Source organism: Topomyia yanbarensis, chromosome 2 (genome assembly GCF_030247195.1).
Source record: "Topomyia yanbarensis strain Yona2022 chromosome 2, ASM3024719v1, whole genome shotgun sequence".
Lineage (NCBI taxonomy): Eukaryota > Metazoa > Arthropoda > Insecta > Diptera > Culicidae > Topomyia > Topomyia yanbarensis.
The window spans coordinates 219,205,909-219,223,712 of record NC_080671.1 but is presented as its reverse complement, the minus strand read 5'-3'; the positions used below and the strand labels follow the sequence as shown (position 1 = coordinate 219,223,712).

At 40.6% G+C, this 17,804-nt stretch overlaps 2 protein-coding genes across 4 annotated transcripts in view; one reads left to right on the top strand and one right to left on the bottom strand.

Moving 5' to 3' along the window:
* The window catches only part of LOC131682914 (serine-rich adhesin for platelets-like), a 1,216,708-nt gene that overhangs the window by 450,507 nt on the left and 748,397 nt on the right, over positions 1-17,804 (bottom strand). The window lies entirely within an intron of this gene.
* Positions 6,261-8,724, top strand: LOC131682915 (uncharacterized protein K02A2.6-like). The gene has a single exon (XM_058964730.1). The coding sequence runs from the start codon at positions 6,969-6,971 to the stop codon at positions 8,184-8,186; it is 1,218 nt and encodes a 405-aa protein (XP_058820713.1). The 5' UTR covers positions 6,261-6,968; the 3' UTR covers positions 8,187-8,724.

The window sequence follows — 17,804 nt, the reverse complement described above, 5'->3', positions numbered from 1 at the left end:
GACCGAGACCTCGACTCAACTGATGAAGGAAATATCATCCATTATGGCCAATGCGTTCAGAAATATTAAAATTGAGCCAACACAAGACCAGAACAACCAAGAACTAACAAACTACCTCAAAAGACAAACGTTGGTAAAATTACCAACGTTTCATGGATCGCCAAAGGAATGGCCAAGATTTAAAAAAATATTCGAAGATACAACGTTAGAAGGAAGATTCGACGATATGGATAATCTAAACAGACTTCAACAAGCTTTAGGAGGAAGCGCTGCTAAAAGTGTTAGTCACTTGTTAATGCACGCAGACAACATTGACGAGATTAGAACAGAATTTTGGTCGACCAGAAGTTGTCTATAACGAGCTAATTGCTGATCTATCAAGGATCAGAAAAGATAACAAAACTGCTATAATCGAAATCTCAGAGGCACTCGACAGCCTCGTCAGTAACCTAGAAGTAATCAATTTACAAGATTATCTGAAGGATCCAAGATTGGTGGAAGAAACAGTAAGAAAACTGCCATATGGTCTACAGGTAAAATGGGTGGAGGAACGTCAAGCCAATGGACCAGTCGCAACATTGAAGGATTTAAATACATTTGTGGCTCCACATGCCACAACCGCAAGGATGATGCAGCCCACAACAACAAATATACATGGCCCGAGAAAAACACCAATCAACATTCATCAAAACAAAATGGAACCAAAATGTGGAGAATGCAAAGGTAATCACTGGATTACTGATTGTAAACCTTTCAGAGAAATGACTCCAAAAGAGCGTAATGAGGTTGTAAAAACCAACAAGTTATGCGTGGGTTGCCTAGGAGCAACTCATTTTCTAAAAAACTGCCGACGAGCTCGAAAATGTACCATCGACGGGTGTAGAAAGACACACTATACATGGCTTCACGAAACATACCAAGGAACCAAAGCTGCACCAACAACACCGAAACACGATCTCGGATCAAAAAACCAGGGAAAACAGAATGATGATAATAACGTCAACCATCATCGGATTCAACGAAGCAAGGCACTTTTTCAAGTTATACCAGTTGTTTTGAAAAATGGATCAAAATATCTGGAAACATATGCATTCCTAGATGCAGGCTCGTCTGTAACATTAATAGATGAGAGCATTTCCAAACTACTATCACTGGAAGGCAAAAGAGATCCACTCTAACTAAAATGGACTCAAGACGTCACCAAAGATGAAGGCAACAGCTTCAATGTGACACTAGGAATCAGCGGACCATCAAAAAAGAATTTTACGCTAAAAGGAGTAAGGACCATCAAGAATCTACAGCTACCAACACAATCATTAAATTTCAATGATTAAAAAAAGGAATTTGCACATCTAAAAAATCTACCTATAACGGGTTACGAAAATGCGAAACCAATGATTTTAATTGGAATTGAACACAGCCATTTGTTGATTCCACTTGAAAAACGAACTGGTAAACAAAATGAACCGATCGCCATCAGATCAAAATTAGGATGGTTCATTTTTGGTAATATATCTACATCGAACCAAAGCATCTACACTAAGGTTTTTTTACACGGGGGATACGTACCGTGTAAAAAAAACGTGCAAAAAAAAAACCGCGTTAATTGCGAAATCCGTGTAAAAAAAAACCGCGTTAATTGCGAAATCCGTGTAAAAAAAAAACCGAGTTAATTGCGAAATCCGTGTAAAAAAAACCGCGTTAATTGCGAAATCCGTGTAAAAAAAACCGTGTTAATTCAGAAAACCGTGCAAAAAAAAACCGCGTTAATTCCGAAAATCGTGCAAAAAAAAACCGCGTTACATTCAATGCAAAAGACTTCGACGATTTTAGGAAAAGGGATGATTTCGGAGTTTTATCAAAAATGTTCTAAGTCCTTTTGAAGGCAAAAGACAGACGATTTTTGAACAGGTTTTTTTGCACGGATTATGCAAGTAGCACGGTTTTTGCTTTTTCCAATTCCTTAGGTTTTTGGAAAAGTGGAAACGACGGATCTTGAGGTTTCCTTTTGTCCCGCACTTTAGCAATATGGTTGTTTTCGGTACAGTGTTAACGAGTAGGCACCAAATATCGATGCCTGAGGCCATTTGGAATACCAAGATGACGACTTCCGGTCTAACAGAATTTTCAATAACCCAATCAGTATGCATATTTTCCGAGCGGGCCTAATGAGCGCATGATAGAGATCAATGTCTGAGGCCATTTTGAAATACAACATTGAGACTATCGGCTTAGCGATATTCTGTATAACTCACAACATGGAGTGTTTTGGAACTGGATTGACAAATATGCAGTTGCCAGAGGTCTGAGTATAAATATCCAGCGTAAAACAAAAAGATACATTTATTTTTGTATATTTTGCATTTATAAGATAAGAAAAATGTGCTCATGAATGGATTTACTCGAATTTGAGTTGGTTCGTCTGCTAGAGCTCATCGAGCGAATCTTCATGCGAGACTCAAAGTCGAATCAAAAAGCTGACATAACCAGGGGGAAATAATAAAATCAGGTCTTCGCTGTATTATTAAGGGGGGCGTCTGGTGTAAAGTGCTCAAACCGAAAGTTATTTTGGTTTACGATTTTAAAGGCAAGGAAACAATGCATCTTTTATGTAATGTTAAGCTTTAAATTTGTACGTTTATTCTGTACGAAAAAAATATTTGCACGGCCTTATTCTGCGCGGCGTGTGACGTGAGACGACGAAACTCACCTCACTTTACGTGACTTTTCTCACCCAATTCTGAGAGTCGACTCGGGTGAGGTGAGATTCCTCATTGCGGTTAAATGAGAGTCTCACGTCACCCGAAGTGACTCTTCAGAATTGGGTGAAGTCACGTAGAGTGAGGTGAGATTAGTCGTCTCACGTCACACGCCGCGCAGAATAGGGTCGGCAGCCACGCAGAGCCACACATATGAGCGTTCCAAAAGTAGACGTCCAACCATTTCCACGTCGAGGAGCGCCGCGGCTAACACGATGACTCTTGATAAAATTGTTTGACACAGGAAATTAAGTAAAATTTGTAAAGCTTAGTAACTACAAGTCTAAGCTGAACCCAAAAAAAGTTCGAGTTTAGGAAAATGGCTTCATGTAAACCGAAAAATCTCATATTTTTCTGTAAAATTCGTGCACTTTTCTTCAAAATAATAGAGAGAACAATTTTTTCATTGTCTTCTGTGGTTCACCGACAGGCTACACATATTGTGCATTTTCATAAAAAAATCAAGTCAATTCTTTGATTAGTTTTTGAGTTATCGTGTTCACCAATTTGAAAAACGCGGTTTCGAAAAAACGCTATTAAAGGATACTCCATATCAAATTGCATCACGGAAAAAATGACGTGGAAAACAATCCATTTGGTATTTTCTCTTAAAAATTTGGGTGGAAGTAGTTTAAATTGTTGGAGACGTGGACATCCCTACAACTCAACAGGAATTGCTGGGCTCACTGGTGGCAGCCCGCCTGTCACTCAGTTGATGCACCGAACAGCGTCCAGTCAGTCATCAGTCAGTCCGTTGAGCACATGCTCTTTTATTTTAACCTTTCGTTATTAAAAGTATTTTATGTAGTCTGTACGCGAGTGTCTTTTTATTTGATCAACAAGACTCCTGACCTGCCCGCGCACAGGGCTACAACAGTGGCGACGAGAATTTAGTAAAATTGGCGATCGAAAGCCAATAATTATCACCCACGTGTAAACGGAAAGCATGGCGGAATCTAACCTCAATCCGGAGCAGCATCAGCCGGGAAACGGCTTGCCAGGCGGTCCACTACCGCCAGGAGTAAACCCACAACACCCGGGAATGCAGCAAAATCATCAGCGGCATACAGCTCCATTTTTCAACGGTCCACCATCAGCGCAGCAATCTTCAAGTACCAGTTCGTCTTCCGCCGAAGCATCCTATCAGCTCTTTCAGCAGCTAATGCAGCAGCAACAGGTATTCATGCAGCAGCAGCAACAACAGTTAATGCAGCAGCAGCAAGATTTCTTCCGGAGTGTCATCTCATCAATCAGTATTCAGGTCCCCCCAAACCCTGAAATGATTCTCGATTCACTAGCAAACAATATCAAAGAGTTTCGCTACGATCCGGATGGAAACATAACCTTCGCTGCATGGTACGGCAGATACGATGATTTGTTCGAGCAAGATGCTGCACGGCTGGACGATGAAGCGAAAGTCCGCTTGCTCATGCGAAAACTCGGATCATCTGAGCACGAAAGATATGTGAGTTACATCCTGCCGAAATTGCCGAAGGACTACAAATTTGCTGATACAGTTGAAAAACTAAAAATCCTTTTCGGCGCTGCAGAGTCCGTCATCAGTAAACGGTATCGGTGTTTGCAGGTTACCAAACAACCGACCGACGATTACGTCACATATGCTTGCCGAATCAACAAGACCTGCGTTGAATTCGAGCTAAGCAAACTTACCGAGGAGCAGTTCAAATGTCTTATGTTTGTTTGCGGTTTAAAGTCGGAAGGAGACAGCGAAATACGAACGCGGCTACTGTCGAAAATTGAGGAACGCGATGACATCACTCTCGATCATCTTTCGGAAGACTGTCAGCGATTGTTGTGCCTAAAGCGGGACACGGCAATGATCGAGTCATCAGCACCACCGTCATCGGTAAATTTCATCAAGCGAAAACAATTTTCAAAGCATCAACATAAACCGCCAGTGGAGACAGCCCGACCCGACAAAAACATTCCCTCAACGCCCTGCTGGTTCTGTGGAGGAATGCATTTCGTTCGAGACTGCACTCATAGGAGCCACAAATGCAAAGATTGTGGTATTGTCGGACACCGTGAGGGTTATTGTTCCACTGCCAAACGAACATCCAAAGCCAGTCGAAACAAAAAGCACCCGGGATCGTATGCTACAAAAAGCGTAAGTCTTGTGATTAATACCGTCGATAAAAGGCGCCGTTTTGTTACTGTGATGTTGAACGGTGTAAATGTGCGTCTGCAGTTGGACACGGGGTCTGACATAAGCATAATTTCGAAACGGTTGTGGGAGAAAATAGGTAAACCACCCACAGTGCCGGCAAACGAACAAGCCGCAACAGCGTCAGGCGACCGCTTGCAGTTTTTGTTTAAGTTCAGTTGTGACATTTCTTTCAATGGCAAACAACATACCGGTCAGTTTTACGTTGTTGAAAAATCACTTTACCTTCTTGGCATCGATTTGATGGATGCATTCGATCTCTGGTCACTGCCCATTAGCACGTACTGCAACAACGTCACTGTTCCTTCTGTCACTTTGCAGTCACTCAAATCAGCATACCCGAGGGTGTTTAGGAGCGAGCTGGGGTTGTGTACGAAAACAAAAGTGAAATTGGAACTAATACCAGGTGCAACTCCAGTTTTGCAAAGCGTCCAGTGGCTTATGCGGTACATAGCAGTGTGGATAACGAACTCGACCGACTGGAAAGAGCAAAAATCATCACACCGGTAGACTTTTCGGATTGGGCAGCTCCCATCGTCGTCGTCCGAAAAACGAACGGATCTATTCGTATCTGCGGTGACTATTCCACCGGTCTCAACAATGCCCTGCAACCGCATCAATATCCGTTGCCGCTACCGGAAGAAATTTTCAACAAATTGGCTAATTGCACAGTGTTTAGCCGAATTGATCTGTCGGATGCATTTCTGCAGGTAGAAGTGGACGAAAGCAGCCGTGAATTGTTAACCATCAACACCCATCGGGGACTTTACCGGTACAACCGTCTGACACCGGGAGTCAAAGCAGCACCGGGAGCATTCCAGCAACTTATCGATACTATGCTGGCAGGCCTCCCTCATACGTGTGGCTATCTAGATGACGTCGTCGTTGGTGGTGTAAATCCTGAAAATCACTGGGCGAACCTTCATGCAGTGTTTCAAAGGATCAGCGATTTTGGTTTTACCATTCGTGTAGAAAAGTGCATATTCGCTCAGCCGCAAATTAAATATGTAGGTCATCTGCTTGACCGCAACGGTCTTCGCCCGGATCCATCAAAGGTTCAAGCCATCAACGAAATGCCACCGCCCACTGACGTTTCCGGTGTTCGTTCTTTCCTAGGAGCAATAAATTACTACGGCAAGTTTGTTCCTAGTATGCGCACCCTTCGGTATCCTCTTGATGAGCTGCTCAAGGCGGATGCAAAATTTGAGTGGACGGAAAAATGCCAGGCGGCATTTAACAAATTTAAAGAAGTGTTGAAATCCGATCTACTGTTGACATACTACAACCCTGCGCTTGATATAGTTGTGTCGGCAGATGCGTCGTCTGTTGGTGTCGGTGCAACATTATCACACAAGTTTCCGGACGGTACTCTCAAGGTGGTACAGCATGCCTCCAGAGCACTCACAGCAGCAGAGAAAAACTATAGTCAGCCCGATCGTGAAGGACTTGCAATAATTTTTGCAGTGACTAAATTTCACAAAATGTTGTTTGGTCGTCGCTTTCATCTTCAGACTGATCACGAGCCGCTGCTGAGGATTTTCGGTTCGAAGAAAGGAATTCCTGTTTACACATCGAACCGGTTACAACGTTGGGCTCTTACGCTATTGCTTTATGAGTTCACCATCGAGTACGTCCCGACAGCGAAATTCGGCAATGCTGACATACTTTCCCGTCTGATCAACCAGCACGTCAGACCTGAGGAAGATTACGTGATTGCTTCGGTCTCTTTGGAGAATGACTTAAGGTCAGTTACACAAGATACACTAACCGTTCTCCCTCTGAGTTTTAGAATCGTACAACAGTCTACATAGTCCGATCCTATCACCAAAGCAGTTTATCGATACCTGATTGACGGTTGGCCTGAGACCGTTACTGATGCAGAGCTCAAGCGGTTTTATGCACGACGTGAGTCACTTACCACGGTACAAGGCTGCATACTATTTGGCGATCGACTTGTTATTCCTTCGCCCCATCGCAAGCGCAGTCTTCAGCAGCTTCATCGTGGCCACCCTGGAATCCAGCGAATGAAGGCGATTGCCAGGTCTTATGTTTATTGGCCAACTCTCGATAACGACATTGTTGATTATGTTAAATCCTGCCATCAATGTGCGATGGCTGCGAAAACACCACCGAAGTCAGCGCCTTTGTCTTGGCCTAAATCAACAAAACCGTGGCAGCGTGTACATCTTGACTATGCTGGACCGATCGACGGGGAATACTACTTGGTCGTCGTGGATTCTTTTTCGAAGTGGCCTGAGATTGTGCAGACTCGCAGCATCACTACAGCCGCTACAATCAAAATCATCAGAGAACTGTTCGCACGCTTGGGAATGCCAGAGACACTAGTGAGCGACAACGGCTCACAGTTTACCAGTGCAGAATTTCAATCCTACTGTACGGGTAATGGTATCGACCATCTCACAACTGCGCCGTTTCACCCACAATCGAACGGTCAAGCTGAGCGGTTTGTGGATACATTCAAACGGTCAATAAAGAAGATTAAGGAGGGGAGAGCGACAATGCGTGAAGCACTCAGTACATTTTTGCTGACTTATCGGAGCACACCTTGTTTTTCTTCTCCGGATGGAAAATCACCAGCAGAAGTCATGTTCGGTCGTCCGATCCGTACCAGTTTGGAGCTACTCCGTCCTCCACCAGATTCTGTGCAGTTTGAACAGCCCAGCGAGAGCCGACCCTTGAAGCGTGAGTTTAAAGCTAAAGATCCGGTATACGCAAAAGTCTTCGTTAAAAATCAATGGCACTGGGCTCCAGGAACAGTACTGGAACGTATAGGTCGTGCAATGTACAACGTTCAGCTCGACAATAGAAGGCTTGTTCGCTCCCATGTTAACCAGCTTCGAGATCGCGCTATATCAGAGGATCTCAACGTATCGACATCGACAGATAGTACGAAACTTCCACTCAACATTCTACTTGATGCTTGGAATCTTCTGGTTCGTCGTACAACGGATCCATTAGCACACTCAACACCAGTAGCACCTCTTACAAGCTGCTCTAGTTTGAGACCATCGTCAACACCAAATACTCTGGTGAGAAGGCCTACCTTATCATCGGAGTCATCGTCACAGTTATCAGTATCGTCTTCTTCATCTTCAACATCGCCAAGTTCGACATCAGAATTTCAATCTGCAAATGAAGCCGATTCAGCTGTTCAGGTACCTCGCCTCTCTTCGCGTGTCCGAAGAGCTCCGCAATGGTTCGACCCCTATCAGCTGTATTAGGAGGGGAGATGTTGGAGACGTGGACATCCCTACAACTCAACAGGAATTGCTGGGCTCACTGGTGGCAGCCCGCCTGTCACTCAGTTGATGCACCGAACAGCGTCCAGTCAGTCATCAGTCAGTCATCAGTCAGTCCGTTGAGCACATGCTCTTTTATTTTAACCTTTCGTTATTAAAAGTATTTTATGTAGTCTGTACGCGAGTGTCTTTTTATTTGATCAACAAGACTCCTGACCTGCCCGCGCACAGGGCTACAACATAAATGTATTGTTCACACTGTATTTTTATCGCTGTCAGTCTTAAGAAAATTGTTGCCGATAGATTGAAATCTGCGTGTGTCACAGCAAATACGCGCGAGGAATGCATGGCTGTTTAAAACAAAAGAAGTTCAGCGTGGTCACCGAGATTGCGGGAGACTATTCTAGAGGCTCAATACTAACAATTAAGCGGATAAAAAAGAAGTCGATTTTTTGCCCACTACACCAGACGCCCCCTTAAGATGAATGAGATGTACACTAAAGCAGAGATGATGCTTATAGAGATGCGCGAAGACTGATGCCAAAAGTTCCAATCGAACCCAAAACAACGGTTCCAAACTAGCAATGTAAACAAATATGGCGGATTTAGGAAGTAATGCGTGGGGAGTATCGAGATTGAAATGAAAAGAAATGCATGTCTGCATCCTGCATCCTCGAAACATTTTTTCTAGTGCAACGAAAAACATGTAGACAGGCTAAGTAACGTAAATCAATGCGTTTCCAAGTTACATGATTGAGTATTGTGGGAAATATTTCAAAAAAGGAATTCGCCAAGCATTCATTAAAACTACAAGTCACTCGCTGTTTACACAATATTCCTGGTTGCCAAAACTAGCAGACAAATAATTTGTAAAACCGTGCAGCCAAATTTACTGTTTTTCTCGCCGCGTGTCTTTATATTTAAAACATCGTCTTGGCACTAAAATAGAAGTCACCATCTTAGATGAAAACATGACTTCCGAAATTGACATCCGGTATCTATTCATTAACGCTATTACAAAAATTCTCACATTGTTGTGGTAATTGAAAATTTTACTAAACCGAAGTAGCCATCTTGATTTTCGAAATGGTCTCAGACATTGATATTTGGCACCTACTCGTCAATCCCGTTCCAAAAATACTCACATTGATTGGGCTTTGGAGAATTCCACAGAACCGGAAGTCGCCATCTTGAATTTCAATATGGCACCAGACATCGATATCTAGCGTCTATTCGTCAATTCCATTCCAAAAATACCCATATTGATTCGATTTTAGAGAATTCCAATGAACGTGAAGTCGCCATCTTGGTTTTCCAAATGGCCTCTGACACTGATCTCTATCATGCGCTCTATTAGGCCCGCTCTGAAAATATGCATGCTGATTGGGTTATAGAGAATTCCACTGAACCGGAAGTCGCCTTCTTGGTTTTTAAAATGGCCTTAAACATCGATCGATATCTGACGTCCACTCATCAATCCCGTTCCAAAAATATCCATATTGATGGGGTTTCAGAGAATTCCACTGAACCGGAAGTCGCCATCTTGGTTTTCTAAATGGCCTCAGACATGAACATTTGGCATCTACTCGTTAATGCTGTTCCAAAAGCAATCACTTCCACTTTTCCAAAAATCTTCGAAATTCTTTGCATTCAAAATGGAAAAGCAGAAACCGTGTAAATTTCAAAATCCGTGCAAAAAGAATTTGATCAAAAACCGTCTAAGTCTTTTGCCTTCATAAGGATTTTTGCTAAAACCGTGTTAATTGCGAAATCCGCGCGAAAAAAAATTGATCAAACATCGTCTAAGTTTTTTGCCTCCAAAAGGACTTAGAACATTTTTGCGAAACCCGTGCAAAAAAAAATTGTTGAGAAATCGTCTAAGTCTTTTGCCTTTAAAAGGACTTAGAATATTTTTGCGAAAAACCGTGTTAATTGCGAAAACCGTGCAAAAAAAAACCGTGCTTATTGCGAAAACCGTGTAAAAAAAGCCGTGTAAAAAAACCGTGCAAAAAAAAACCGTGTAAAAAAAACCTTAGTGTAATCAATGATCCACCAAGAAGAGGAAATGACAAATATGATGAAGGCATATTTTTCAACGGAGGACTTCGGCGTCAACATCCATCAAGAATCCACCAATACCAGAGGAAGACAAAAGAGTTAAAAATATCGTGGAAAAAACACTAAATTATACAAATGGTAGATATGAAGTTGGACTTCTTTTGAAATCAGACAGCGTCACCTTTCCTGAGAGTTATCCGACAGCAAAAAAACGTCTCGAGATAATGGAGAACAAGTTAGAAAAGGAACCCGTACTCAAAGATTGGGCTATAAAAACCTTCAAGGATTACGAGTCCAAAGGATACATACGTAAACTTTCGCCCACTGAAATTAGAAAAACATCACCAAGGACATCACCAAGGACATTCGTAGTTATAAATCCAAACAAGGCAAAACCCCGTCTAGTGTTTGACGCAGCAGCAAAAATTAATGGAATATCCTTTATCTCTGAACTTTTATCAGGACCAGATATAAATGAGCCGATTCAAGGAGTAGCTTTACGCTTCAGAGAAGGAAAAACTGCCATCAGTGGAGATATACAAGAGATGTTCCACAGAGTTAAGATTATAGAAAATGATCAAGACTCACAACGGATTCTTTGGAGAGACTGCAAAAAAGATCAAGAAGCTGACGTATATGTTTTACAAGTAATGTCATTTGGAGCAACGTGTTCCCCATTCTGTGCCCAGTACGTTAAGAACAAAAATGCAGATTCATTTGGAAACATATACCCAGAAGCTGCCAAAGCTATAAAAAAACAACACTACGTTGATGATTACCTCGATAGCTTCTTATCAACCCATGAAGCAAAAAAAGTAACCAATCAAGTGATCGAAATACATCAGCATGCAGGATATTATATTCGCAACTTCATCTCAAACGACAAGGAACTGTTAGAATCAATTCCAACGGAGAGAAGACACAAATCATCTGTAAAATCAATGGAGGATAAGGATTCAGCTGCTGAAAAGGTTCTCGGCATATATTGGAGCACCAAGGATGACTGCCTAGCATATCAAATAAAATGGAACAAATACGGAGATAAGCTGCTAAAAAACGAAAACCCAACTATGAGAGAAGTATTAGCCTGCATCATGAGTATTTACGATCCGTTGGGATTAATATCAAACCTATCGATCCACGGAAGAATTCTAATGCAAGAGCTTCATAAAGCTACTACAAAATGGGATGACATGATTCCAACTCACCTTCATGATCTATGGAAAACATGGGTAAAGACTATAAAAGAAGCAGAAAATTTATCAATACCAAGGTGCATAACAGATGGAAACATAGAAGAAATAGAACTTCACACATTTGTAGATGCATCGGATAAAGCGTTTGCGGCAGGAGTATATGCGAAAAGCACTAATCAACATGGCACTTGTATAAGATTGATTGCCGGAAAGGCTAGAGTTGCCCCGATAAAAGGATTATCAATACCGCGTCTAGAACTACAAGCTGCCGTACTTGGTACTCGTTTAACAAATACAATCAGTCAGGAATTACGACTCAAGGTATCAAAAACATTCTTATGGTCGGACTCTCAGACAGTTCTGTCATGGATTAAGAAGATCAATGCAAAGTTCCAGCCATTTATTGCACACCGAATAGGAGAAATCTTAGACACAACGACAATGGATCAATGGAGATGGGTACCTTCCGAGAAACATCCGGCTGATGCAGCAACAAAAATGACCACAAACCAAACTATGTGGCTAAACGGACCAGAATTTCTGATATTAAATGAAGCTGAGTGGCCTGCAAAATCAAATAAAGAAATACACGATTTTTTGGCGCTTCATTCCAATCGGGATGAACAAGGATTTATCGAAGAACGAGACTACTCCAACTGGTGGAGATTAGTGAAGCACCTCTGCATAATGAAAAAATTCACCGAGTGGATCCAGGACAAAAGCAATTTCATCAAAGGACTTTCAACTGAAACCCGAAGAGCAGCTGAAAATGCATTATATAGAAAGGCACAGTGGCAAGGATTTCCCGAAGAAATGGAGGATTTATTACTGGATTAAGTTAGCAACAAAAGCCATATTCGCAATCTAAACCCCTTTTTAGACGAGTTTGGAGTTATAAGATCTAAAGGATGTCTGGAGAAAGCAATGAAATTATCACTGGATACTAGAATACCCATGATTCTTCCCCAGAAAACTCACATAACAAAGCTACTTGTGAGATCAGTACATGAAAAGTATTTGCATCAGGGAGAAAACAGTATCATTGCCGCTTTACTGCAGAAGTATTGGATAATTAATGTACGAGCAGTCGTAAAAAACATAAAAAAATGTTGCCAAAAGTGCATTATTTCGTCAGCAACATCCGTTGCACCTATGATGGCAGCATTACCAGATTTCAGAACCGATCAACCGAAAAGAGATGGGGTGTAATTTTCACCTGTCTTTCATCAAGGGCCGTCCACATTGAAATGGCAGAAACATTGAGCACTGATTCGTTTATCGTTTGCCTAAGGAGTTTCCAAAATCGACGTGGAAAAATATCTCATTTGTATAGTGATTATGGAACAAATTTTGTTGGAGCAAACAACGTGATGCAGAAATTGGTATCTGATATCAACACTAGAATGGGAAACGGAGAGGCAGCAAAAATGGAGATAAAATGGACCTTCAATCCTCCAGCCGCACCACACTTCGGAGGTATCTGGGATAGGCTAATAAGGACAATAAAATCAGCGTTAAAGGTTTTAGTAGAATCATGGGGAAAAAGGACCCCTAAAGTGGAAACACTAAGAGCAGCATTAATACAAGCTGAAATTTTCCTGAACGCAAGACCGCTAACACACATACCAGTCGAAAATATTGATGATGAGGTATTAACTCCCTTTCATGCACTATTAGGTCGCTCAGGAGAATATGTTCCACCATACTCCTTAGATGCTAAAGAATTTGATAGAGAGCAGTTCAAACAAATCCAACACGCAGGAAAACGGTTTTGGGATCGTTGGAAAACCGAGTATATACCAACTCTCATCAAACGAAATAAATAGACCAACAAGACCGAGCCTATTAAAATCGACGACATTGTATTGATCACCGATGATAACGCAACACCAAATACCTGGCTAAAAGGAAAAGTTATTAAAGTGAATACTGCAACCGATGGACAAGTACGATCGGTAGAAATTCAAACTACCAAAGGTGTGATGAAAAGACCGTCGGTAAAAGTTGCCGTTTTGGATGTATCTGGATTGCCTGAGAAAACAATGGATGCTAAGAATCAAAAGGCAACTGTTCTTCATGCATCACATTGCGAATCACCCAAAGTAGATCGAAAATTTCCAAATTGGGGAAAACGAAAAACGGTAGACGAAGAAGAGATTAAAGCCATTAGAGACAAATATAGTTCAAAGAAACGAGCCTGAAATAAATCACCAGGTTCGTTAGGAAAAATTATGCTGGCAACAACCGCGCTATTATCTATTGCTAACGCGATCAACATTAAACCGATCGAAGAAGGATTAATTTTCGATCACGAAGGAACATGCCTTCTACAACGAGGCTTGTGGAAAACCAACATCAACACAGGGATTTCTCCAACGAAAGACGTCGAGTTAATTAATCACATACACCAAAATCTTACGATGGCGCTTAAGGAAATGGAGAAACAAACTAAGGACCAAACTTTATATCAAATGACCATATCTATCGAACATCAGTGCGACGAAGCAATCCAGGAAATACAACAATCAACTAGATCGCGCCGAAGCAGGGGAATTCTTGGTTTCCTTAAGGACATATTCTTCGGAGGAGACGATATCGACGAAGCGATAGAGGCGATGAGGATCCAAGAAGACAACAAAATTCATCACGTATCGGAATCAGTACAAAAGGTATACGAAAAAACTCAAGCGATGAGCAAACAACTCAAAGGCCAAATAGACAAAGTTTATGACGGTATACATTCTCTAGATCACAGTTATTCTATATATATGACTCAGAGCTCTTGCATGGTAGATTAATGGAAGCAGCCATGTTAGCAAAAGAAATGGTTGAAGAGATAGTCAATAAGTATAGAAGGGTTAGAACATTTCCACTAACAAGTAATGAAATTCAGAAAGTTAAAGAAAATATTACAAGCTCGCTACCTGCCGGTTACGTTTTATTCAATCATCCGTCCTCAACCAAATTTGAAACAAAAGTGATAAATGATACTATAGTTCTTGTGATGAATTCGATTCTCATTAGCACCGAAAGTTTTGATATATTTCATGTGATAGCTATTCCAAACACCATCTCTAGAACAAAAATCGTAACGACAAATCCAATGATAGCTATTAATTCAAATGGTGAATATTTTTATCCATCTGCAAAATTAACGAAGGTAAATGAAACACATTCTATGATAAGCCAACCTGAAATTATACGTAAGCCAGATTGCATAGCAGAAACTTTACCACACTTGAAAATTGACGAAAAATGTTCAACGAAAAAGTTACCAAGAAAATACTCTTTACTTATTAAATTATCGAGGGTTAACACTATTTTATACTATACGAATAATCCTAAAGAAATGATCATTCACTGTTCAAATACAGTAATTTCTCCGCCATATGAAGCTGCAATTGTAACTATGGATTCAGATTGTAAGATTATATCTAGTACCAAAACAATATTTGCAAATATGAGGAATGAATCGAAAAGGACATTAACATTTTTCCAACCAAAGTCTATAATTCAATACGATAAGAATATCAAAATCAAAAACATTCAGGAACAAAAACCTACAGTTTACGACGAGATTGAAGATGTTAACGATAGTAACCCTACCCTTCATACATATCATCCCTATTCATGGGTTGCAATGATTTTAATTTTATTGATGATTATAATTCTCTGTATCTGGATTTATTGTAAATATTTTAGAACAAATCAACCGGCTACACCAGCAAACATACAACTAAATGAAATGAACTCTCCAATTCAACGTAGACAATTTAGATCTGTGGCCTATAATAAAGGAACTAGAAATGTTATATCAAGGGAAGAGGCTTAACGTACAATTACAATTCAATTAGAAATTTTATAAATCTATGGATAGATTTATCAGGGTGGGAATGTTACGAATAGCAATTAATGATCACTCTAGAAACCAGAACCACCCAACATTTATTTATTTGCTTTCAGTCTAGCCAAAGTATCCCAAATTTATTATTCCAAAAAAATGTGCATAGCGATAAAGATTGTGACGCATGCACTGATATTGTACAGACGAAAGGAAAAAGGCAATAAAACTTCTTACCCAAGCAGGCAGATAGGGAAACGGTTAAAACAATATAGGAAATTTCCATACGATCGTCTGTCTGGTACGCCTACGTGTCATAAAAGAGGGATAATGCGGGTGCTTTCATCAGCGCACCACAAAAGGGAAAAGGAAAATAAAACTTGTACAGGCAGAGATAGATAGAGTAGGCTGAAAGAGGACAGGTAAACATGAGTTATAAGGAATTCATGTATATATATAGTCTAAGATTGTAGAAAATAAATCAGTATTCAGTATCACTCTATTGCAGTACACAGTTGCTACAGTGAACTCTTGTGACAAGTATATTTAGTTTAAAACTATCCGAACTCACGACATCCGAAAGGCATTTGAAAACACTAAATTTCTACCTTGAGATAGCTTCCCGAGTTACGAGGAAGAACTGGTCAAGGATTGGAAATTTTAGTATTATTCAAAGAGCCATTATCGTCATCAAATACAGGACCTGCTCCGGAATGTCCGTTCCGGGGCCAAATCACCAAATGGTTCGAACACCACGAGATACAGCCTACTGATACAATTCCAAGAATTTTGATACCCATATTGCTAGTATTCCATTGAAGTTCACAAATAGTATCCCAGTACTGGAACCTGCTTCCGGAAATCCGGATTCCCGGGAACCGAATGAAGTAACCCGATTTATTTTTATCAAATCCAAAAGCGGATGAGTTTCTGAATCCAAAATACCCAAAAGCATCAAAATCGGTTGGAAATTACATTAGCTATTGGCATATCAGTTTTGTGGGTACCCGGGTACCCACGTCGACCTGTTACGTAGTAAAAAAATTCAGGAGCCCCTCCTATCTCCCCCCTTACAATATTAACAATATTATTACCCCAAAAGCTTGACTTAGTGAAGTTCTAAAATGTCACAAAGTTTCAATTTCCAGCTAAGGATAAAACATAGGAATTCCATTAATTGAAACCCGGGTACCCGGGCACCGCGTCGGTTACATAACGGTTAACAAAAATATAATAATGTCAGTACCGATTCAAGTGCTTAAACTAGGGATATCCATTATGTTTGAGTATACCGGCCAAGCCGCATCACACTACCATCGCCCTTAGCATCACTTGCGCAATGCCACTGTTATAAAGGTAAGGGGGAAAACTTATTTTTCCAGTTTAAAACTACTTTAAAGCTTTCCCCCCAGCTTTTGTTAGTACTTGTTGTAAAATAGGAAATTTAGAACCATTTCCAAAAAAATTACCATTTTTTCAAAAAAGCTGCGATTCGGAACAATTACCACAATTTATTTTGCACATTCCAGAAAATACCTTTCTGGTATTAAGACATAATAGATGAAGTGTTCCGTAAAAAGCAAATTAGTGTTTTGTCCATTACGCGCTAGAAAAGTAGCCTGAGTTCGGGAGAACATTCTAAGCTAAAACTTTCTCTCCGTCAAGAAAATCCCCATCGACAAAATAATATGCTTCCGCCAAGTGATGTGTAAAATAAATGATTCTTTTTTTTTGGAAATGCAAGCTCGTTGCAGGATTTTGCATCGAGTCTTTGGTAGAACAAGCATGTTTAGCGGTGAGTAACTGGATCATGTTTATTTTTTCGTGACGAGACTATTCTATTCCTATTCATATTCTATTGAGGCTGTGGCCCAACCATCGAATTACGACTGCAATAGTATGCCCGTGCTTTAGAAGTGCTTATAGAAGCATATTGTCAGCTGTCTTCGTGTTTAAAAACACATGACGAATATCTGAAACATGAAACGCGTATGCCTATAAAATATAGGTAGCTTCTTAGGCTTATTGCCCTGGGTACCTACAAATCGTCGAACATATTTTGATATGAGAATTCCATCCGTTTCGCCAACCCAACGCATAACTCAAATGATCACAAGCAGCAAATGCACGTCGCACCCTGTAATGCTGAACTCTATTCAAATTTCCAAACACAAGCCACCTGAGTACAATACAATTCATTGTGTGCACGTACTTCTACATACTCGTTCGTGCATCAGTAGAACCTCACCCAAGAGTTTTGAAAATTCAGAATAAAAAATTATGACATAAAACATGCTGTAATCATTTTTTTCATATTGTCGGGATCCTTAGGTGCCAATAAAAATATAAAACGATTGCATTTCATAAATTTCTGTTTACTTTGTTTACTACTACTATAAGGATATAAACAGGTGTGTAAGGCGGCAATTTTTGTGACATGTAGGGACCATTGTATAAAAAAATTGCATCTCGCCTCAATTTATTGCCACTTGGTCATGTCTTCTC

Coding starts and splice junctions, on each gene's coding strand:
- LOC131682915 (XM_058964730.1), top strand. CDS start 6,969: ATGAAGGCGATTGCCAGGTCTTATGTTTATTGGCCAACTCTCGATAAC.